The following is a 23,584-nucleotide window of genomic DNA, read 5'->3' on the forward strand; positions in this document are numbered from 1 at the left end:
ATAAAATGACAATAATGAATGGACCAAACATACATTATGAAGTAGCAAGAGAAAATGCATGAATAATAGTTAATTATTGGTCAGTTTGCTGGAAGTTTCCCGGAAGAGTTAGTGCTGCAAGGGTTTCTGGGTATTTGTTCTGTTGTGGTACGGTGCGGATGGTCACCCGAAATGTGTTTATGTCATTCTTGTTTGGTGTGGGTTCACAGTGTGGCGCATATTTGTAACAGTGCTAAAGTTGTTAATACGGCCACCCTCAGTGTGACCTGTGTGGCTGTTGACAAAGTATGCCTTGCATTCACTTGTGCGTGTAAAAGCCAGAAATATTATGTGACACGCTGTTAGTATGGAGGAAAAGCGGACGTGACGACAGGTTGTAGAGAACGCTAAAAGCAGTGCCTTAAATGCAGGCCCCCAATATAGTTGTCCAGGTGGAAATCGGTAGAAATTCGGGAGAATGGTTGCCCCGGGAGATTTTCGGGCGGGGCACTGAACTTCGAGAGTCTACCGGGAAAATTAGGAGGGTTGGCAAGTATGAGTTTTAACGGTGAATGCGGTGTTACTGCGGCACCGACGCTGTATAACACCGGCGGGCCAGCTCTAATGCTAAATTGATATTGCCTCAAGGGCCAAATTAAATTACACGGCGGGCCAAATTTGGCCCGCGGGCCAGAGTTCGACACCCATGGACTAGAAGAAAAAAGAAAAAAGGCGAGGGCAGTGGAAGCGATTCAGATGTTATTAGACACATTTACTAGGAACATTCTGGAAAATCCCTTATCTGCTTATTGTGTTACTAGTGTTTTAGTGAGATTATATGGTACCTGAAAGTCAGAGGGGTGTGGCCACAGGTGTGGTGACCGCCGGTGTCTCTGAGGGAAGCCACGCAGCTGCAGGACGCAAGCTCCGCTCATGTCTACGGTAAGAGCCGAACTTATTACCACAATTTTCTCACCGAAACCTGACAGTTCACACGTGGTCGGGAACCGTGCTCGCTTGACCGCTCTGTTCCATAGTAAAGTTTCACCTTCGGGAATGTAAGCAAGGAAACACCGGCTGTGTTTGTGTTGCTAAAGGAAGCTGCAATACACCGCTTTCCACCTACATCTTTCTTCTTTGACGTCTCCATTATTAATTGAAAAAATTGCAAAAGATTCAGCAACACAGATGTCCAGATTACTGTGTAATTATGTGATTAAAGCAGACTACTTATAGCGTGGATCGGGCTGGAACAAAATGTCCGCTACAACCGGTGACGTCCCCCGCAGGCGTGATCATACCGCAACGTTTTCAATAGGATACTTCACGCGAAATTTAAAATTGCAATTTAGTAAACTAAAAAGGCCGTATTGGCATGTGTTGCAATGTTAATATTTCATCATTGATATATAAACTATCAGACTGCGTGGTCGGTAGTAGTGGGTTCCAGTAGGTCTTTAAGTACATTTGTATGCACTTTACATTTTGTTATTGTCCTTGTATTGACTGTGCCAAACTGTCCATTAAATCCAGATGGGTACTGGTTAGTGCCTTGCATGGCAGCTCCCTCCATCAGTGTGTGAATGTGTGTGTGAATGGGTAAATGTGGAAGTAGTGTCAAAGTGCTTTGAGTACCTTGAAGGTAGAAAAGCGCTATACAAGTACAACCCATTTATCATTTATTTATTTATTTAGATCGACCGGTAAATTGAGAGCTTTGCCTTCCGGCTCAGCTCCTTCTTCACCACAACGGATCGATACAACGTCCGCATTACTGAAGACGCCGCACCGATCCGCCTGTCGATCTCACGATCCACTCTTCCCTCACTCGTGAACAACATTAAAAAAACATCACACAATCACAAAACAAAAGATTAAAATGCAGTACAACATGATCAATAATAAAATGTCATAAAATAATAGCAACAACTAAGAACAAAAAAAAAAAAAAAAACTTCCAAGTTTACATAATAATGTTCAAACCAAAGATTAAAAGAGCGATATAAAAAAATATATATATTTTTGCAAAAATAAAACAAAGAACCAATGGTCTATAATTAATGTACCAAAGGCAAACAATAAGTGACGAAAAAGTACCATCCATCAATTTTCTACTGCTTGTCCCAAAATCAATATAATAGTCAATAATCAATAAAACCAGTCTAGGATGGAGCCAGAGACGAGCTGGCTTGTTTTAGTATGTTTTTTTGTTTGAGGACCAAAATGACACAAAACTCCCCAATTGTTAGAACTACCACTGTTTAATGTGTGTGTATGCTTCACTGATGACACTATTTGGTGAACGTCCCTTTGTCCTACTCATTTCCCCGGTTCTTGAACTCACCTTAGTGTGGACTGTGACAGCAGTCTTTTTGACATGTAAAATCTTCCACTCCTTCTTTGTCTCATTTTGTCCACCAAAGGTTTTATACTGTGCGTAAGTGCACAAAGGTGAGCTTTGTTGATGTTGTTGACTTGCTGGCGTGCTAGTCAGGCATATTTGGACAACTATTGACTGCAAGCTAATCAATGCTAACATGTCTAGCTGCATGTATATATTGCATCATAATGCCTCATTTGTAGTTATATTTGAGCTCATTTAATATCCTTTACTTTTATACTCTTTGTATATAATTTAGTTTTGCATGTCTCATGACATATCTATGTAATATTAGCAGCATTTCTCATAGTTGTTTGTGTGCCATTTTGTTCCACACCACAGCAAACATGACCCAGCTTGCCAGAGATTGTAATAAATCTAATAAAAGAAGAAAGCCTCAACTTGGATGCAAACATCAATACCTTTGGCCATTAAAAGACCGTAATTTACAGGAGTTATCTCACCTTCTGAGTAGCCTGAGTTACTAATGTTTTTTTAATATACAAATGTGTAGACTAAATATTAAATTTCAACATTTCGGTCAACAAAGACTTGCTTCAGCCTGCAACGCAGTCATTTTGATAGTAGGCTATTATAGCTAATATAGACACTTAGGTCATGTGTTGCCTTTAATATAAGACTTACATAAGATTTTTCATTTTTTGCATCTCCAGACAGGGTTTTATTTTTGGTCCAATATGTCTCAACGTTTTGGGTTGCCAACCCCTGTTTTAGGGTAAGAGGCTGGGTACACACAGGACATAAACAATCACTCACACTCATAATTACATCTATGGATGATTCACAGCAGGGATATGCAATTGAATTATTTTTGGGGGCCACGTTTACGGAACTATTTCAGATTGCTATTATTCTCATTTTGTATATTCCAGAGATTTGGAGAACCAGCATCCTTTGATTTTGGTCTGTTAATTTGATCATATTTACAGAAGCAATCTTGTTTTTGTGGACCTCCTGCAAAAACAAAAGCTGGATCATCTCTATGAATCTGAACTGAACAGGCCACCAATGACGAAAAAGGGAGGACTTTGAGAAACACCACTAGTAGAACAAAAGACTACCACCAACAGCAGCAACTTATTTACATGTTTTACATTACGAAAAAAAAATGTTAACTGCCAGAGAATAAATCCCAAGTTCGGACCCCAGTGTTCTGTTTGCTGGCCAAGTTAAATGTCAATGCAAGGACCTTCCAATCTGTTTAGTGGCCCAAGTCCTGCTATACAACAGCAGCACTTTCCTGTTTTTAGGATTTTGCTGCAAAATTGTTTGTCTCCCAAGGTCCAAACTGACCTTGGGACGCCAGTTGAGTTTAGAGTCCCTAACCTACATTAAACTTGTGAGGAAGCCACCAAAAACAAGCACTAAGAAAACATGCAAACTCCACACAAAAGTTCCCACCTCAAACTCCTGACAATGAGGCAGCCGCAATGAAATCCAACACAAAAATGGACCGAATGATACTGACGAGTGTTTCTAATGACTGTGCTCTTTAAGGGTAAAGAAAAGTCAACAAATGTCACAAAGGAAAGAATGGGGGTTGATTTATAAAGTTCACACTATTTACTTGTCCTTTAACATTTACATTTCAGGGAAAAAAAAAACAGCCATAGAAGAGTGATATCTTAAAAAAAACAATCACCAACTGCAATATGGTTCCAATTTAATAAATGATAAAGCATCTTACAAAAGAGCTGCAGCACAGCATCAAAAGTATGGCAACTGTGAAAAGCGATGTTCTCAGATGTCGTCAGAAGAAAGAAGCCAACAAGTCTTTGTACAGTGCTGCTTGTGTGTCAGCTGACAGCTTCCTCATATAGACTCCTACTTATAGCCCAGACCCACATTCGGAGGCTGCAGCACAATCCACACCAAGACAAATTGAGGTGACGGTTGACCTACGACAAAGAAACTCATTTTTTCTTTTTCTCGTCTTTCTTGGCGCCGGCGTCCGTTTTGTCCTTCTCCTTATCCTTCTCGTCTTTTTTCTCCTTGTCGTCCTTCTTCTCCTTCTTGCCTTCCTCCTTTTCCTGGCCTTCTTTCTTCTCTGCGTCCCGGTTGGATATCTTGTTGTTGATCAGGTTGTGCAGAGCCACCACGGAGCGTATGAGTGAGGCCAAGTAGACCACCAGCATTTGGTCGTTGGTCTTAAGGTAGAAGGCTTTGGTGAACTCCTGCAGGGACAACAAAACCACTGTCAAAGGCAGCTCTTCTTCTGGGACAACACCTGACCTGAGATGAACGCTCAGGTTTACAAAAAAAAACAAAAAACACCTCTACATTTACTTCAGTACACCTTATAACAGACCTGGGCGAATATTTGGACTCGGGGGCCACATCAAGAGAAAAAAAAATGTGAAGTGAAGTGAAGTGAATTATATTTATATAGCGCTTTTCTCTAGTGACTCAAAGCGCTTTTCATAGTGAGACCCAATATCTAAGTTACATTTAAACCAGTGTGGGTGACACTGGGAGCAGGTGGGTAAAGTGTCTTGCCCAAGGACACAACGGCAGTGACTAGGATGGCGGAAGCGGGAATCGAACCTGCAACCCTCAAGTTGCTGGCACGGCCACTCTACCAACCGAGCTATGCCTGTGTCTTTACAGTATGTGTGTATAAATGATATATACACATTTAGCTGTACAGTATGAGTGCATAAATGATGTATACACATTTAGCTGTATAAAAAAGTCACAATGTCCCATAGAATTCTAAAAAAAAAGTTATGACGGACCACCTAAAAAAAACGGAATGGAATTTTAAATTTTTTTACTGAATGTGACACCCAAAATGTACATGAAAATGAGAACGTGGGATCTATAATATTAACTATTAATAATGAAAGATTAAATATTAACAACACATGAACATCTTTTACTTCTCCGACCAGCTCCTCCATAGACATATTTTACAGTCAAGCAAAACAAGACTCCGAGGTACTTGAACTACTCTACTTGCGGCAAGATCTCCTCCCCTACCCGGAGATGGCACTCCACCCTTTTCCAGGCAAGAACCATGGACTCGGACTTGGAGGTGCTGATTCCCATCCCAGTCGCTTCACACTCGGCTGCGAACCGATCCAGTGAGAGCTGAAGATCCCGGCCAGATGAAGCCATCAGGACCACATCATCTGCAAAAGGCAGAGACCTAATCCTGCAGCCACCAAACCAAATAACCTCAACGCCCTGACTGAGTCTACAAATTCTGTCCATAAAAGTTATGAACAGAGTCGGTGACAAAGGGCAGCCTGGGCGGAGTCCAATCCTCACTGGAAACGGGTCCGACTTACTGCCGCCAGTGCGAACCAAACTCTGACACTGATCTTACAGGGAGCGGACCGCCACAATCAGACAGTCCGTTCCCCCATACTCTCTGAGCACTCCCCACAGGACTTCCGGGGTACACGGTTGAATGCCTTCTCCAAGTCCACAAAGCACATGTAGACTGGTTGGGCAAACTCCCATGCACCCTCAAGGACCCTGCCGAGAGTATAGAGCTGGTCCACAGTTCCACGATCAGGACGAAAACCACACTGTTCCTCCTGAATCCGAGGTTCGACTATCGGGCGTAGCCTCCTATCCAGTACACCTGAATAGACCTTACTGGGAAGGCTGAGGAGTGTGATCCCACGATAGTTGGAACTCACTCTCCGGTTCCCCTTCTTAAAGAAAGGAACCACCACCCCGGTCTGCCAATCCAGAGGTACCGCCCCCGATGTCCACGCGATGTCGCAGAGTCTTGTCAACCAAGACAGCCCCACAGCATCCAGAGCCTTAAGGAACTCCAGGCGGAACTCATCCACCCCCGGGGCCTTGCCACAGAGGAGCAGTATTTCATACCTCATTAAATAATATTCAAGAGCATTTACCAGGAGATTGACGTCTGGCAGCAGGTTGAAGACGTCCTGCAGCTGGTAGATGATCTGGTGGTTGATGGGAAGTTTCCCCGCCACCACCCTTTCCAGGTACGAGCGAATGTCCAGCAGCTTGGAGTTGAGCCCCTTCAAACCGTGGACCTGGTTCGTGATGCGCTGCGAAAGTGTGCCCACTGTGGTGTCCTTAATGTCTCTGAAAGCGGCATTTAAAAATACGAGAACCTTTTAATTGCAAAGTAGTTTAGACGGGATCATCGTCTCCTCTGCTGTTTGCAACCAAGGCACAGTTTTGCCTAAATCACTTCACGTGGCAAGTAATCAACAATCTAGTCTCACATGGGGATTCCTTTACCTGAGTAAGTGCTCAACTCCCACTTCTTCTGCCTCCTCTGCACCAATCTCACTGGTGACGTGTTCAAAGGTCTTAGAAGTTGGTGTTCCATCCTAGAAATAGTAAAACGCTGAAATTAAAATACAATTGATACCAATTTGTATCAAATAACATGCAAACAAAGTGTTTATTTATTTACCAGTCAAATCAATTACCATATTTTCCGGACTACAAGGCGCACTTAATATCCTTTTTTCTCCTCAAAACGCGACAGTGCAACTTATAACCCGGTGCGCCTAATGTATGGAATAATTCTAGTTTTGCTTGCCGACCTCGAAGCAATTTTATTTGGTACATGGTGTAATGATGAATGTGACCAGCAGTCAAACATAAGATATACGAGGAGTGCAATATGACTCAAATAACCAACACCAATATTTCATATGTTCCATTGAAAATATAGAACATTATACACAGACTCAAAAATCTACAAAAATGTTTTTGTACAACTTTGGTAAACTATGAAGCTGCACCACTTGGATTGTCGGCGCATCAAACAAAGGAGTATTGTCTATAAGGTAAGACATTATCTGGTGTTTTGTTTCGCAATATTATGCAAAAGCAACTTTTCTTACCTTCTGGTACCTGCTGATTTGTAATTGGGATCTGCAAGAATCCTGAAAAATTGTGCGCATCCACCTTTGTAGTCCGTTGCGACACCGTAGTCGATAAGCTTCTTTTTTATCTCTATCTTCTTGTTATGGGACATTTTATCCTTCACTTTTGCCATTTCTAATATAAAAGTAGTGTAAAGTTCTTACTTATATCTGTCAGTAAACTTGCCATGAAAGCAATAAAACATACCGGTGTAGTGAGTATATATTATTCACCCATGGACCTTTAGTTATTACAGAATTTCGGTCGGAAAGTATTTCACGGGACACATTTCCTGTGGTGTGGTTGTTACCGGATGAGGAGATGCTGCTCTGTTATTGATTGAAGTAAAGTCTGAATGTCATTAAAACAGTCAGTTCCAACTTTTGACACTTCTTCCACTCCCGTCCTTGCACGCTACACTGCTACAACAAAGATGACGGGGAGAAAACGCTGCCTAAGGTGAGCCAAATAAATAAGACAACCCACAAAACGACGCATCCGGAAGAGACTGTCAGAAAGCGGCTTGAAGATGATCTGTAAAAGATCATCGATGCAACATTTTGACTAAAGAACCACCATTACATGTTATGTAAACCACAAGAAAGCGCCCTATAATCTGGTGCGCCTTATATATGAAAAAAGATCAAAAATAGACCATTCATCGGCAGTGCGCCCTATAGTCCGGAAAATATGGTAAGTGGTTTTAATTGTATATTTGAGTCAATTAAGCGGTTTTAATTGTACATTTCAGATATTGCCACAAAAACATTCAATGAATCCTCACTTACATCATGTATTTCCTCTACAGAGATGTATGCTTCTGTAGGAAGACCAAGATCTTTAGGCTTTACATCAATAATAACTAACACCTGGGAGAAAAAATAAATGTGTTAGTATATAATGTAGTAAGAATACAAAAAATGTAAACACTCAAAGCTACATACTGAATTGGTACAGTACTGCTTGATCAGCTCGTTGATGGCAATGTCGTTCTTATGCAACTTCGGCCCTGTGTGGTACCATCCAACGATTCTTTCTCTGGCTAAAACAAAAATGTAATAATGACGTAAGCAGATGTTTAATGCAGAGCAACATTTTTTTTTTTTCTTACCATTGACTTTCTTGAACATGCCATACATGTTCTCCAAGTAGTCGTGGTCCAGGAACCACACCGAATCATCTCTGTCGTCCTCATCGAAAGGTACTGTAAAGAAACAAAACACTTTAGATTAGATTAGTTTATTTAAAAAAGGATAATGCAACACAAGACTACATATGGTTAAAAAAAGCCAGAATTAGCCAGAAGGCTAGTTTTCATCTGTAGGCCTCTAGCCATGATGTAAAAAAGGGAGTAAAAATACCATTTAAAAGAAAAAGAAAAGAAAGGGGGAGAAAAAGCAAAAAAGCACACAATACATATACAATATGATAAAAATTAAAATACAAAATCACAACATAACATTTATCTTAGCATCAAAACAGGCTCATCTTTTAGTGTAGGCAGCTGTAGGCGTTGATAAGCCACATTTTCAAATTTTTTGTAAAGGCCTTGTAAGTTGTGACCAGTTAAACCTCCTCAAGAACTGAGTTCCAAACATTTGCGATCCTTACTGACCAGGCCGACTTACTGAAAGCGCTCCTGGCTTTTTTTTTGATGCACTCTGCCAGAGGATCTGGAGCTAATTCATGCAGTACTTTATAGGTCACTTTTAAGTCTGCAAATGTGTGAAGACTGTCATAGTTTCAAATACTGTATTTTTTTAGAATGGCACAGTGATGATAGTGCCTAGATTCATTTTCTCCATAACCTTAATTGCTTGTTTGTGCAAGATTTCCCATGTGTTTTTTTTTTTTTTTAGCTCTGACCAGCCTGAGACAGCTGGTAAGGCAATAGTTGAAGGGGCTGAAAATCATCGAATGCGAATACAATTTTGCAGCTTCAGGTGACATTTCATTTTGAACTGCACAAACATTTGTGAGATTAAACTTGATTAATTTACAAAATTTGCCAATTTGAGCTTTAAAGGAAAGTTCTGAATCTATTATTAACCCAACATATTTATATTGGCTGACAATTTGTATTCCTACTCCATTAATATGTCTGTCTGGGTCAGATGATACTTTTTTTGTTTTGGTTACATACAGTGGGGCAAAAAAGTATTTAGTCAGCCACCGATTGTGCAAGTTCTCCCACTTAAAATGATGACAGAGGTCTGTCATTTTCACCATAGGTACACTTCAAATGTGAGAGACAGAATGTGAAAAAAAAATCCACAAATTCACATTTTAGGAATTTTAAAGACTTTATTTGTAAATTATGGCGGAAAATAGGTATTTGGTCAGCCATTCAAAGCTCTCACTGATGGAAGGAGCTTTTGGCTCAAAATCTCACGATACATGGCCCCATTCATTCTTTCATTAACACGGATTAATCGGCCTGTCCCCTTAGCAGAAAAACAGCCCCAAAGCATGATGTTTCCACCCCCATGCTTCACAGTAGGTATGGTGTTCTTGGGATGCAACAAGTTGAGTTTATACCAAAATGGATACATGGATGATACAGCAGAGGATTGGGAGAATGTCATGTGGTCAGATGAAACCAAAACAGAACTTTTTGGTATGAACTCAACTCGTGGTGTTTGGAGGAAGAATAATAAATACTGAGTTGCATCCCAAGAACACCATACCTACTGTGAAGCATGGGGTGGAAACATCATGCTTTGGGGCTGTTTTTCTGCTAAGGGGACATGACGATTGATCCGTGTTAAGGAAAGAATGAATGGGGCCATGTATCGTGAGATTTTGAGCCAAAACCTCCTTCGATCAGTGAAAGCTTGGAATGGTTGACCAAATACCTATTTTCCACCATAATTTACAAATAAAGTCTTTAAAATTCCTACAATGTGAATTCCTGGATTTTTTTTTCACATTCTGTCTCTCACAGTTGAAGTGTACCTATGATGAAAATTACAGACCTCTGTTTTCATTTTAAGTGGGAGAACTTGCACAATCGGTGGCTGACTAAATACTTTTTTGCCCCACTGTACATGCCTACAGTTTTAGAAATGTTTAGCTGCAGCACTCCTCCAACCAAGTTGTAACATAGGAGATTGTTTTAGTGAGTTTAGCAGCAACAATGTCTTTGGTGTGACAATGAAGGAAGAAAATCGTGTCATCTGCATAAATTAAGCATTCAGCTTCAGGACAAACAGTGGGCAAATTATTAATATAGAGGCTAAATAAAAGGGGGCCTGATATTGACCCCTGAGGGACTCCAGAAGTTAGCCTAAGAGAGTCAGATCTGCAGTTGTTAACCGATACAGATTGTGTTCCATCATGCAGATACGATTAAATCCAGCTCACAGCATTTTGAGAGTAGTTACATTTTGACATCTTTGTAAGAAAAACAGAATGATTTACCTACAACTCCACCCTTATCAAGAAATAATTGTATTTTCTCAATAAAGAAGGCAATTAGCCATTTCAGTGGAATGAAGCAGTTATTGTTTAGTTAAAAAGCTGTTTGTCAGGTCATGTAAACAATTCTTAAAAGGGGGCCTGATATTGACTCCTGAGGGACTCCGGAAGTTAGCCTAAGAGAGTCAGATCTGCAGTTGTTAACCGATACAGATTGTGTTCCATCATGCAGATACGATTCAATCCAGCTCACAGCATTTTGAGAGTAGTTACCTTTTGACATCTTGGTAAGAAAAACAGAATGATTTACCTACAACTCCACCCTTATCAAGAAACAATTGTATTTCCTCAATAAAGAAGGCAATTAGCCATTTCAGTGGAATGAAGCAGTCATTGTTTAGTTAAAAAGCTGTTAGTCAGGTCATGTAAACAATTCTGGAGGCCATCATTGTCATCATCGCCAACAGTGACACAATAATAATACGTGAGGCATACTTGTCGACACTCACCTGCGAAGCTATTTGACACATCGAGAACTTTCTTATGCCACGACCCCAAGAGGACTCCAACCACTCTCTTCTGGTTGCCAACTTTCCCTATTCTGTAACGCAAGAAGGAACAAAATCAGCACAATAAGTGACCATCATCAGTATTATTTACTCTTTGGTCAAGACGAATGCTACATGCTAAGCTAACAAATCTTGTGTTATTAAACCACCAGCGTGTGTCACGCTGGGTAAATGATAGTAAACTTGTTGTGAATATTGAAAAAACAATAAACATTCTTTTTGGATTCAGGCATATGCTTGTTGATGACCCTCAGCTTAATATTCATATAGTGGATATATCGCAGGTTTGTCTCTGTGCGATATAGAAAATAACTATGTCGTGATATTTGAGTACATTTTCTCACACAGTTGCATTTAGCTGCTGGCATTACAGTACAGGCTGTCAGCCCTCTTTCTTGTCTCTCCTTCCCCATAGACTGAAACGAGCACAGCTTCTTACACGCATCACGCGTGCAACGTCACACGCCCTCCCTGAGCAGAGAGGTAGCGACATGGGGACATTAGCTGTGTATGCTAACGGTGTGTTGTGAGTGGTAATACGAGAGAGAGAAGGTGCCAATCTGGTAACATATGAAGGAATAATTAATTCCCAAGAAAAACAGCAAGGGCGGTGGTTTTGCTTCAAGCGGGAATATGTTGAACAATTACGCGGCAAAAGCGTTGCTACAAAAATAGCATCACTGCTATTTGAGTTCTTATTGTGCAGATCATTTTTATTTGACACTTATTGAAATATCTTGTGTTACATAATGCACAAAAGTACACTTTATTTGTTTTAAACTATTGTAGTGGCGTTCTGTACAAAATGTGCACTTTAATTGAGTGTTGTTTTGATATGTCATCTTAGTGACATCATGCACAAAAGTGCACCAATAGCTTGTTTTGAAATGTCTATGACAATCTTGCACTTTCTGTTTGGAAATGACATGAATGTTTGTGCTAGGGCTTAATAGCCGTTTATTAAATGCTGTTTTGGTAAATTAACTTAGTTGTGATTTCCCTCTCTGCATGAAAGTTTAAAATGAGCATATATTAATGCAGTATGAACAAGAATGTTTTAATGTAATTAGGGCTGGGCGATATATCGATATATACGATATATCACGGGTTTGTCTCTGTGCGATATAGAAAATGACTATATCGTAATATTCGAGTATACGTTCTCACGCAGGACTTTTAGCTGCGGGCGTACACTTCAGGCTCTCGCTCTTTCGTGTGTCTCCTTCTTACGGACAAGCAGGCGCACATTATTACATACATCACAACTGTCACGTCACACGTCACATACACGCCCTCGCCCAGCAGAGGTAGCAGCGTGGCTAACGTTAGCTGCTAACGTAGCCGTACGAGAAAGAAGGTGAGGATCTGGTAACAAATGAAGGAAGACTTCATTCCCAATAAAAGCAGCAGGGTTTCTATCGTCTGGCGGTGGTTCGGCTTCAAGTAGGAATATGTCGAACAGACAACCGTTATTTGTCAGGTGTGGGGAAAAAGCGTTGCTATAAAAAGTAGCATTACTGCTAATATGTAGCATCATTTGAAAAGTCACTTGCTAAAGAATGAAGATAATTTCATAACCTTAGTAACATACCACATAGTGAAGGACGAATACTATTTGATTTCCTATTATGCAGCCCATTTTTATTTGACACTTAATATGTCTCTGACAATCTTGCAATTTATGTTTTAGAAATGACTTGAATGTTTGTGCCATTGCGTAATAACTTTAATACATCGTTGGCCAATTGACTTAGTTGTGATTTCCCTCTCTGCATGAATGTTTAAAAGTAGCATATATTAATGCAGTATGAAGAAGAATGTTTTAATGTAGATTAGTGGTTCTTAACCATGTTGGAGGCACCGAACCCCACCAGTTTCAAATGCGCATTCACCGAACCCTTCTTCAGTGAAAAATAAAATGTTGGTTTTTGTTTCAAATTCAAGACAAAGTTGTATGTATGTTTTTGGTAACACTTTAGTATAGGGGAACATATTCTAAGTAACCAAGACTTAATTTAGAGTTATTTGGACACTAGGGTAACATATTCTAAGTAATAGAATATGTTAGTAATTTGGTTAGGGTCAGGGTTATAATAAGGCCATGCCAAATAAGGCATTAATTAGCACTTAATGACTAGTTAAGAACCAATATGTTACTAATTTGCATGTTAATAAGCAACTAATTAATGGTGAATATGTTCCCCATACTAAAGTGAAGTGAATCATATTTATATAGCGCTATTTCTCTAGTGACTCAAAGCGCTTTGCATAGTGAAACCCAATATCTAAGAAACAATTACACAAGTGTGGGTGGCACCGGGAGCAGGTTGGTCAAGTGTCTTGCCCAAGGACACAACGGCAGTGACTAGGATGGCGGAAGAGGGAATCGAACCCGGAACCCTCAAGTTGCTGGCACGGCCACTCTACCAACCGAGTTATACCGCCTCAAATAGCAGCACTTACCAGTGAGCTGCCTCTGTTTTCTAACATTGTATTTATTTACTAGCAAGCTGGTCTCGCTACGTTCGACATTTTCAACTCCAAGAGACAAAACTCAAATAGAACTTCAAAATCCAAGAAAATATTTTAAAGACTTGGTCCACTTGTTTAAATTAATTCATTTATTTTTTTACTTTGCTTCCTATAACTTTCAGAAAGACAACCCCAAAAACGATTTTAGGACTTCTAAACACATATACCTTTTTACCCTCTAAATTCCTTCCTCTTCCCTCCCGACAATCCAAACCAATGTTCAAGTAAATTCATTTTTCTTATTGTAAAGAATAATAAATACGTTTCAATTCAATTCTTCATTTTAGCTTTTGTTTTTTCCGACGAAGAATATTTGTGAAATATTTCTTCAAACTTATTATGATTAAAATTCCCAAAAATCTGTAGTATCACATTTAAATCTTATTTCAAAGTCTTTTGAATTCCTTTTAAAATGTTTGTTCTGGACAATCTAGAAATAATGGTTTGTCTTTGTTAGAAATATAGCTTGGTCCAATTTGTTATATATTCTAACAAAGTGCAGATTGGATTTCAACCTATTTAAAACATGTAATCAAAAATATATATTTATTGTGAGAAATCATTAAGATGATCAGTGTTTCCACAAAGATAAATATCATTAATTATTAAGTGTTACCATATTTTTTTTTACTGGTGCACAAAATCAACCGTGCATGAACATCACCTTGTTCAAACAACAAAACTAAGACAGTGCATAAACTCACAACAAATTACACACCTGCAAATCATTCAGCTGTTGCCGTATCTGTAATATGCCAACAGGGAGACGTTTGTATTTACACGAAAAGTCGGGTGTGTTTTGATCTCCGCCGAACCCCTGAGGTCGACTCAGGTTCGATCGAACCCTGGTTAAGAACCACTGATGTAGACACATAGAATCATCATACTGCTGTGATTATATCCATCAAGTGTTCATTCAAGGCCAAGGAAGAAACTCGTAATATATATCGTATATCGCGATATGGCCTAAAAATATTGCGATATTAAAAAAGGCAATATCGCCCAGCCCTAGAATGCATGTATTATTTGTATTTTTTATTTTATATGCTCCTATTTGGACCCCAGAAAGACTATCAGTCGCCTTATAAACAATAAACCAACCATGTATGAAGACAGTGTCAACCGTGCTCACTATTTAAGTATGTAGGTTTAATAACGTCATTGTGATCATAATCTGAGGTGGCGACTTGTCCAGGATGTACACCGCCGTCCGCCCGAATGCGGCTGAGATAGGCTCCAGCACCACCCCGCCAACGGGACAAGCGGTAGAAAAATGGATGGATTACCTAGCTTTTTTTTATCTTATGTTTATTTTTCCTTAGTATAATGCAAGGGTCGGGAACCTTTTTGGCAGAGAGAGCCAAGATGCTAAATATTTTTAAAATGTATTTCCGTAAGAGCCATATAATATTTTCTTCGACACTGAACACAATTCAACGCGTGCATTTTCAAGTAAGACCAAAATTTCTAGAGTATAATAGGTCTCTTATTCTTTGTAATAAAATTGTTATTATGAAGCTAACTGTGGAGGGGGCGTGAACTGTGGGCCTGCAGCGAAGCGGGGTGTTGCCAGGGCCGACCTCGAAATCAGCGACAGGTGTGTAGATGGCCCAGCTGGGCCTTGTTTTCTAATCACTTGTCACTCTGTTTATAAGCAGCAGCCAGGAGAGAGCGAGAACGAAAGACAAAAAGACAAATGCTGGAAAGCAACTACGAGACTTATTGAAAATTTAAAAAATATTGTAACCCTGGAACACGCTCTCATGTCGGTGCCTGGTGGTCTGAAGAACCCCCAAGAGGGCAAGCCCCACACTAACCAATAATAAATAAATGACTTCTTACCACTAACGCAACTTCTTGAACATAAAAATGCATGAAAATGTTTTATGTTTTGAACGTTATTTTTGATTACAAGTGGAATTATTCATTATTTATCGTGCTGAGCAATGTCAGCTCAGATTTATCCGAGAGCCAGATGCGGTCATCAAAAGAGCCACATCTGGCTCTAGAGCCATAGGTTCCCTACCCCTGGTATAATGTATGGTAATGCATGTATTATTTGTATTTTTTATTTTATATGCTCCTATATGGACACCAGGAAGACTATCAGTCGCCTTATAAACAATAAACCAACCATGTACGAAGACAGTGTCAACCGTGCTCACTATTTCAGTATGTAGGTTTAATAACGTCATTGTGATCATAATATGAGGGGGCGACTTGTCCAGGGTGTACCCCAGCCTTCCGCCCGAATGCGGCTGAGATAGGCTCCAGCACCACCCCGCCAACGGGACAAGCGGTAGAAAAATGGATGGATTACCTAGCTTTTTTTTATCTTATGTTTATTTTTCCTTAGTATAATGCAGCGGTCGGGAACCTTTTTGGCAGACATAGCCAAGATGCCAAATATTTTTAAAATGTATTTCCGTAAGAGCCATATAATATTTTCTTCAACACTGAACACAACTCAACGCGTGCATTTTCAAGTAAGACCAACATTTCTAGAGTATAATAGGTCTCTTATTCTTTGTAATAACATTGTTATTCTGAAGCTAACTGTGGAGGGGGCGTGAACTGTGGGCCTGCAGCGAAGCGTGGTGTTGCCAGGGCCGACCTCGCAATCAGCGACAGGTGTGTAGATGGCCCAGCTGGGCCTTGTTTTCTAATCACTTGTCACTCTGTTTATAAGCAGCAGCAGGGAGAGAGCGAGAACGAAAGAGAAAAAGACAAATGCTGGAAAGCAACTACGAGACTTATTGAAAATTTTAAAAATATTGTAACCCTGGAACAGGCTCTCATGTCGGTGCCTGGTGGTCTGAAGAACCCCCAAGAGGGCAAGCCCCACACTAACCAATAATAAATAAATTACTTCTTACCATTAACGCAACTTCTTGAACATAAAAATGCATGAAAATGTTTTATATTTTGAACGTTATTTTTTGATTACAAGTGGAATTATTCATTATTTATCGTGCTGAGCAATGTCAGCTCAGATTTATCCGAGAGCCAGATGCGGTCATCAAAAGAGCCACATCTGGCTCTAGAGCCATAGGTTCCCTACCCCTGGTATAATGTATAGTAATGCATGTATTATTTGTATTTTTTTATTTTGTATGCTCCTATTTGGACCCCAGGAAGACTATCAGTCGCCTTATAAACAATAAACCAACCATGTATGAAGACAGCGTCAACCGTAATCACTGTTTAAATGGGTTGTACTTGTATAGCGCTTTTCTACCTTCAAGGTACTCAAAGCGCTTTGACACTACTTCCACATTTACCCATTCACACACACATTCACACACTGATGGAGGGAGCTGCCATGCAAGGCGCCAACCAGCACCCATCAGGAGCAAGGGTGAAGTGTCTTGCTCAGGACACAACGGACGTGACGAGGTTGGTACTAGATGGGATTTGAACCAGGGACCCTCGGGTTGCGCACGGCCACTCTCCCACTGCGCCACGCCGTCCAGTATGTAGGTTTAATAACGTCATTGTGATCATAATATGAGGTAGCGACTTGTCCAGAGTGTACCCCGCATTCCGCCCAAATGCTGCTGAGATAGGCTCCAGCATCACCCCGCGACCCCGAACGGGACAAGCGGTAGAAATGGATGGATTAACTAGCTTTTTTTGGTCTTATATTTATTTTTCCTTGGTATAATGCATGGTAATGCATGTATTATTTGTATTTTTTATTTTGTATGCTCCTATTTGGACCCCAGGAAGACTTATCAGTCGCCTTATAAACAATAAACCAACCATGTACGAAGACAGTGTCAACCGTGCTCACTATTTCAGTATGCAGGTTTAATAACGTCATTGTGATCATATGAGGTAGCGACTTGTCCAGGGTGTACGCCGCCTTCCGCCCGAATGCGGCTAACATAGGCTCCGAACGGGACAAGCGGTAGAAAATGGATGGATGGACGGGCATGATAATATCCACTTATAAAGGCAAATGTGTGTGACGACACGAAGCTAACGAAGCTAACCATTCATCGCAAACGGCACTCTGACTCAGCACGGCTAACGTTAGCTTAGCCGAAGCGTTGTCGCCATTTCTTGGGACAGTAGCGAGCCCTGCAGCTGACAAACACGCTTTAATGGACTCACCTGTTAAAATGGTCGACCACGCTGAGTAAAACCAACGGGTGAACGACCACATTTTCTACCGCTAACTCCGGCATTTTTTGCTGTTCAGAAGGACGGCGCACGATCCAACTCCAAACGACGACTGCGCCTGCGCCGAACTTTTCGCATCCGTCGGACGTCACTTCCGTATACGCCAGACGTCACTTCCCGTTTCCATTGGTAACGCTGGGGACGCGGAGAGAGGCGCTTTGGCAGAACTCATAATATGGTCTGAGCTCAAGTTGCTGTGTTTTAGGAGGTATGAATGTGCTGGGAAGTAAATCAAATTGTTTATGTTTTGCAGGCGGAAGTTGAGGAAATTCTCGAGAGGATCGAAGCCCATGCGAGTGTGAGTGGAACAATCGTCGCCAATGCAGAAGGTAACAACCAGTGACGTGCTGTCTGGGGTGTGGTCGGGGGTGGGGCGGAGGCGTGGTTTGGGGACGTGGTCGGGGCGGGGGCGTGGTTAAGAAGTGAGTATATTTGCAGCCAATTCACCGACTCTAGTATTTCTATCCATCCATTTTCTACCGCTTATTCCCTTTCGGGGTCGCGGGGGGCGCTGGCGCCTATCTCAGCTACAATCGGGTGGAAGGCTGGGTACACCCTGGACAAGTCGCCATCTCATCGCAGGGCCAACACAGATAGACAGACAACATTCACACACTAGGGCCAATTTAGTGTTGCCAATCAACCTATCCCCAGGTGCATGTATTTGGTATTTCATATATATATATATATATATGTATATTAGAGATGCGCGGACAGGCAATTCTATCATCCACATCCTCATCTCCAAAGTCGTCATCCACCCGAACCAACATTTTATCGGGACCGTCCCCGCCCGCTGAAATTCATCAGAGGTTGACCGCCTCTGCCACTCACAGAGCTATTTACACCTGTTTCACAGAGCCACAATGACAATTGTAGCTGCTAACGTGAGTCGGGACCCAGGATGGACCGCTCGCCTGTGTATCGGTTGGGGACATCTCTACGCTGCTGATCCGCCTCCGCTTGGGATGGTTTCCTGTGGACGGGACTCTCGCTGCTGTCTTGGATCCGCTTTGAACTGAACTCTCGCGGCTGTGTTGGAGCCACTATGGATTGAACTTTCACAGTATCATGTTAGACCCGCTCGACATCCATTGCTTCCGGTCCCCTAGAGGGGGGGGGGGGGGTTGCCCACATCTGAGGTCCTCTCCAAGGTTTCTCATAGTCAGCATTGTCACTGGCGTCCCACTGGATGTGAATTCTCCCTGCCCACTGGGTGTGAGTTTTCCTTGCCCTTTTGTGGGTTCTTCCGAGGATGTCGTAGTCGTAATGATTTGTGCAGTCCTTTGAGACATTTGTGATTTGGGGCTATATAAATAAATATTGATTGATTGATTGATAACATTCCCGCAATAATCCAATAGTGTTCATTCATCCTGATTACAAGAAAATGGGCGTGCTGTGAAGCCATTGCCTCAGACACCTTCAACAACAAATACGTACCGTATTTAATCCGGCAACATGTTGTGTGCAGCTTCCGCAATTACACGATCAAGATTGAAAAGCATACTGGGTGACACAGACTACACTGATGGTTGTGATATAAACAACTTTAACACTTACTAATATGCGCCACGCTGTGAAGCCACACCCAACAAGATTGACAAACAAATTTCGGGAGAACATCCTCACAGTAACACAACATAAACGCAACACGACAAATACCCATAATCCTTTGTATTCATGATGCATCCTGAATATATTTTACACCCCCGCGCCCCCAACCCCCTACCATGAATTGATTAACGTGGACCCCGACTTAAACAAGTTGAAAAACTTATTCGGGTGTTACCATTTAGTGGTCAATTGTACGGAATATGTACTGAACTGTGCAATCTACTAATAAAAGTATCAATTAATCAATCAATCAAAAACCCCGCCCACCTTACTGACGCCGGGGAAGGGGGGGCGGGGTTTGCTGCTAGGGTTGTATAAAATAGTCAGGAAGTGTCATGAATACAAAGGATTATGGGTATTTGTTGTGTTGCGTTTATGTTGTGTTACTGTGAGGATGTTCTCCCGAAATGTGTTTGTCGTTCTTGTTTGGTGTGGCTTCACAGCGTGGCGCATATTACTAAGAGTGTTAAAATTGTTTATATCACAACCACTAGTGTACTCTGTGTCACCCAGTATGCCTTGCAGTCGTGTGCATGTTGCCGCGGAAGCCACAGATGATGCTGAACCGACATGTCATAATAGACTACAAAGCCAATGGTTTCATAGCACGACCTAATACTTATTAACTGGGTGACTGCCGCCAGTCATTCAGGAGAATAATTGAGTCAGCGTTTCTTATTGTCTTCTTGTATGACACGAGTCTTAAATGGCGCTTTGAATGGCAAAGGATGCCAATCACAGATCCATGCATATCAAATATTTTTGGATGGTTCAACCGCCACCCGCACGAATCTAATTAAAATCTATTTTTTCGTCATGTTAACCGCCCGACCCGCGGTTTATCCCCGCATCTCTAGCAAGCAAGTTCGAGATAAACTTGAATCATATGCGGACCACGATATTAACATGAATCCAATTTCGTTGCACAGGTATTCCAGTCCGCACGACGTTTGAGAACTCCAAAGCGGCAAAGTACGCGGGACACCTCCGCCACCTGACGGTGTTGGCCAGGAGCACGGTGCGAGACATTGACCCTCAGAATGATCTCACTGTCCTCCGCATTGGCACCAAGAACCAAGAGATCATGATCGCACCAGGTAATTGTGTAAAAAAATGAAATTTTCACACAGTAGGAAGGGGGTTTATATGGCCCTATTCGTCATGGTTTACCTGACACATGAAACGTGACAAATTGGGTTGCACTATCTACATTGGCCACCAGATGGCAAATCACTAAATATCTTGAAATTTGTCAAATCCACAGTGTCAGTTGCTACGTACAATGGCGCTTTTTGATCATTTTCAGCAGACTGCATTGCAAAATGATTAATCTCCCCCCTCTCACACGAGATCCACCAAGGACCATATGAATCCCTTCCTTACTGTACATTCTCAATGTACGCAAAGGTATCTGAAGAAAACATCAACATATTTACATTTGTGTAGTTTCTGATCAGGGGCTTCACGGTGGTAGAGGGGTTAGTGCGTCTGCCTCACAATACGAAGCTCCTGCAGTCCTGGGTTCAAATCCAGGCTCGGGATCTTTCTGTGTGGAGTTTGCATGTTCTCCCCGTGACTGCGTGGGTTCCCTCCGGGTACTCCGGCTTCCTCCCACTTCCAAAGACATGCACCTGGGGGATAGGTTGATTGGCAACACTAAATTGGCCCTAGTGTGTGAATGTGAGTGTGAATGTTGTCTGTCTATCTGTGTTGGCCCTGCGATGAGGTGGCGACTTGTCCAGGGTGTACCCCGCCTTCCGCCCGATTGTAGCTGAGATAGGCGCCAGCGCCCCCCGCGACCCCACAAGGGAATAAGTGGTAGAAAATGGATGGGATGGATAGTTTCTGATCAGTTTTGGGCCGATAAAAAAACGAGCTGCGGGACAGAAATGGCCTCCTAGGCCGCACTTTGGTCACCCTTTCCATGTAATAACTAATAACGTTGACATTGTTGTACCATATTGTCTGTGTCCACAGAGAGTGACTCCCTGGTGATCGTCCTTCAGAGATGCGAGACATAAGTAAAGTGATATAATACCAGCGACATCTACTTCATTGGTGTGTTTCATTTCTGCATGACAATAAGAGCATCCGTATAGCATGTTCAACACTTCAATGTCAAATATAAAGTCTTTACTACTTTCCTAGTACTCTACTTTACACCTGTATACAAACCCCGTTTCCATATGAGTTGGGAAATTGTGTTAGATGTAAATTTAGACCAGTTGATCTGCCGTTTCTTTTCTTTTTCTTCTATGTCCCACTCTCCTTGGTGGAGGGAGTCTCGCTGCTGTGTTGGATCCGCTCTGGACTGGACTCTCGCGACTGTGTTGGATCCATTATGGATTGATCTTTCACAGTATCATGTTTTCATAGTCATCATTGTCACCGACGTCCCACTGGGTCATCATTGTCACCGATGTCCCACTGGGTGTGAGTTTTCCTTGCCCTTATGTGGGCTTACCGAGGATGTCGTAGTGGTTTGTGCAGCCCTTTGAGACACTAGTGATTTAGGGCTATATAAGTAAACATTGATTGATTGATTGATTGATTGATATAAACGGAATACAATGATTTGCAAATCTTTTTCAACCCATATTCAGTTGAATGCACTACAAAGACAACATATTTGATGTTCAATCCAATCCAATCCAATCCACTTTATTTATATAGCACATTTAAACAACAATAACGTTTCCAAAGTGCTGCACAGCCATGTTAAAAATAATTGTAAAAAAAATAAATAAAATTAAACAAAAAAAAGTATATATATATATATATATATATATATATATTATGCTCCACCAATGACTGAATAAAAACAAAAAATAAATACATATAAAACCAATAAAAACAATATGATTAAAAACTATTTTAAAGGGTAAAATCAATTAATACAGTAAAATAGAAATCAAAGTGTATAAAAAACACAGAGGACCACACAACTCACGTAGTGTTAAAAGCCAAAGAATAAAAGTGGGTCTTAAGACGAGACTCAAAACATTCCACTGTGGAAGCAGTTCGAACATGGAGGGGCAGAGTGTTCCAGTGCTTAGGGCCGACCACAGAGAAGGCCCTGTCTCCCCTGGTCTAAGTCTGGTCTTGGGCACCATGGAGCTGGAACTGGCTCTCGGACCTCAGAGCATGCGCAGGAATGTCAATTTGGATGAGGTCCGAGATATATTGAGGTGCCAGGCCATGTAAAGATTTAAAAACAAACAGCAATGTTTTAAAATCAATTCTAAAATGAACAGGGAGCCAGTGCAAACTCTGAAGAATTGGGGTTATATGCTGGCGTTTCCTGGCCCCTGTTAAAAGTCGTGCTGCCGCATTCTGGACTAACTGCAACCGGGAGAGAGCTTTTTGGCTAATGCCAGCATAAAGTGCATTGCAGTAGTCCAGGCCACTTGAAATAAAAGCATGCACGACTTGTTCAAAAAGGTTAAAAGATAAAAACGGTTTAACCTTTACTAAAAGACGAAGGTGATAAAAACACGATTTTAAAACGCCATTGACTTGTTTGTCTAGTTTAAAATCAAAACTGATAAACTTTTTTTATTTTTTTGCAAATAATAATTAACTTAGAATTTCATGGCTGCAACATGTGCCAAAGTAGTTGGGAAAGGGCATGTTCACCACTGTGTTACATCACCTTTTCTTTTAACAACACTCAATAAACGTTTGGCAATTGAAGAAACTAATTGTTGAAGCTATGAAAGTGGAATTATTTCCCATTCTTGTTTTATGTAGAGCTTCATTGTTTTATCCATCCATCCATCCATCATCTTCCGCTTATCCGAGGTCGGGTCGCGGGGGCAGCAGCCTAAGCAGGGAAGCCCAGACTTCCCTCTCTCCAGCCACTCCGTCTAGCTCTTCCCGGGGGATCCCGAGGCGTTCCCAGGCCAGCCGGGAGACATAGTCTTCCCAACGTGTCCTGGGTCTTCCCCGTGGCCTCCTACCAGCTGGACGTGCCCTAAAAACCTCCCTAGGGAGGCGTTCGGGTGTCATCCTGACCAGATGC

At 41.5% G+C, this 23,584-nt stretch overlaps 2 protein-coding genes across 2 annotated transcripts; one reads left to right on the plus strand and one right to left on the minus strand.

Moving 5' to 3' along the window:
- Positions 1-3,899: 3,899 nt before the first annotated feature.
- On the minus strand, positions 3,900-18,039 carry psmd7 (proteasome 26S subunit, non-ATPase 7). The gene is made up of 8 exons (XM_061896231.1): positions 17,878-18,039; positions 11,170-11,261; positions 8,355-8,447; positions 8,188-8,285; positions 8,032-8,112; positions 6,608-6,699; positions 6,250-6,448; positions 3,900-4,554 (listed from the first exon to the last, which is right to left on the minus strand). The coding sequence occupies exons 1-8, from the start codon at positions 17,949-17,951 to the stop codon at positions 4,294-4,296; spliced, it is 990 nt and encodes a 329-aa protein (XP_061752215.1). The 5' UTR covers positions 17,952-18,039; the 3' UTR covers positions 3,900-4,293.
- On the plus strand, positions 17,862-21,613 carry LOC133550138 (dynein light chain roadblock-type 2-like). Its single transcript, XM_061896233.1, has 4 exons — positions 17,862-18,124; positions 18,200-18,275; positions 20,493-20,660; positions 21,541-21,613. The coding sequence occupies exons 1-4, from the start codon at positions 18,122-18,124 to the stop codon at positions 21,582-21,584; spliced, it is 291 nt and encodes a 96-aa protein (XP_061752217.1). The 5' UTR covers positions 17,862-18,121; the 3' UTR covers positions 21,585-21,613.
- Positions 21,614-23,584: the final 1,971 nt, after the last annotated feature.

Source organism: Nerophis ophidion, linkage group LG03 (assembly GCF_033978795.1).
Source record: "Nerophis ophidion isolate RoL-2023_Sa linkage group LG03, RoL_Noph_v1.0, whole genome shotgun sequence".
Taxonomy (NCBI): Eukaryota; Metazoa; Chordata; class Actinopteri; order Syngnathiformes; family Syngnathidae; genus Nerophis; species Nerophis ophidion.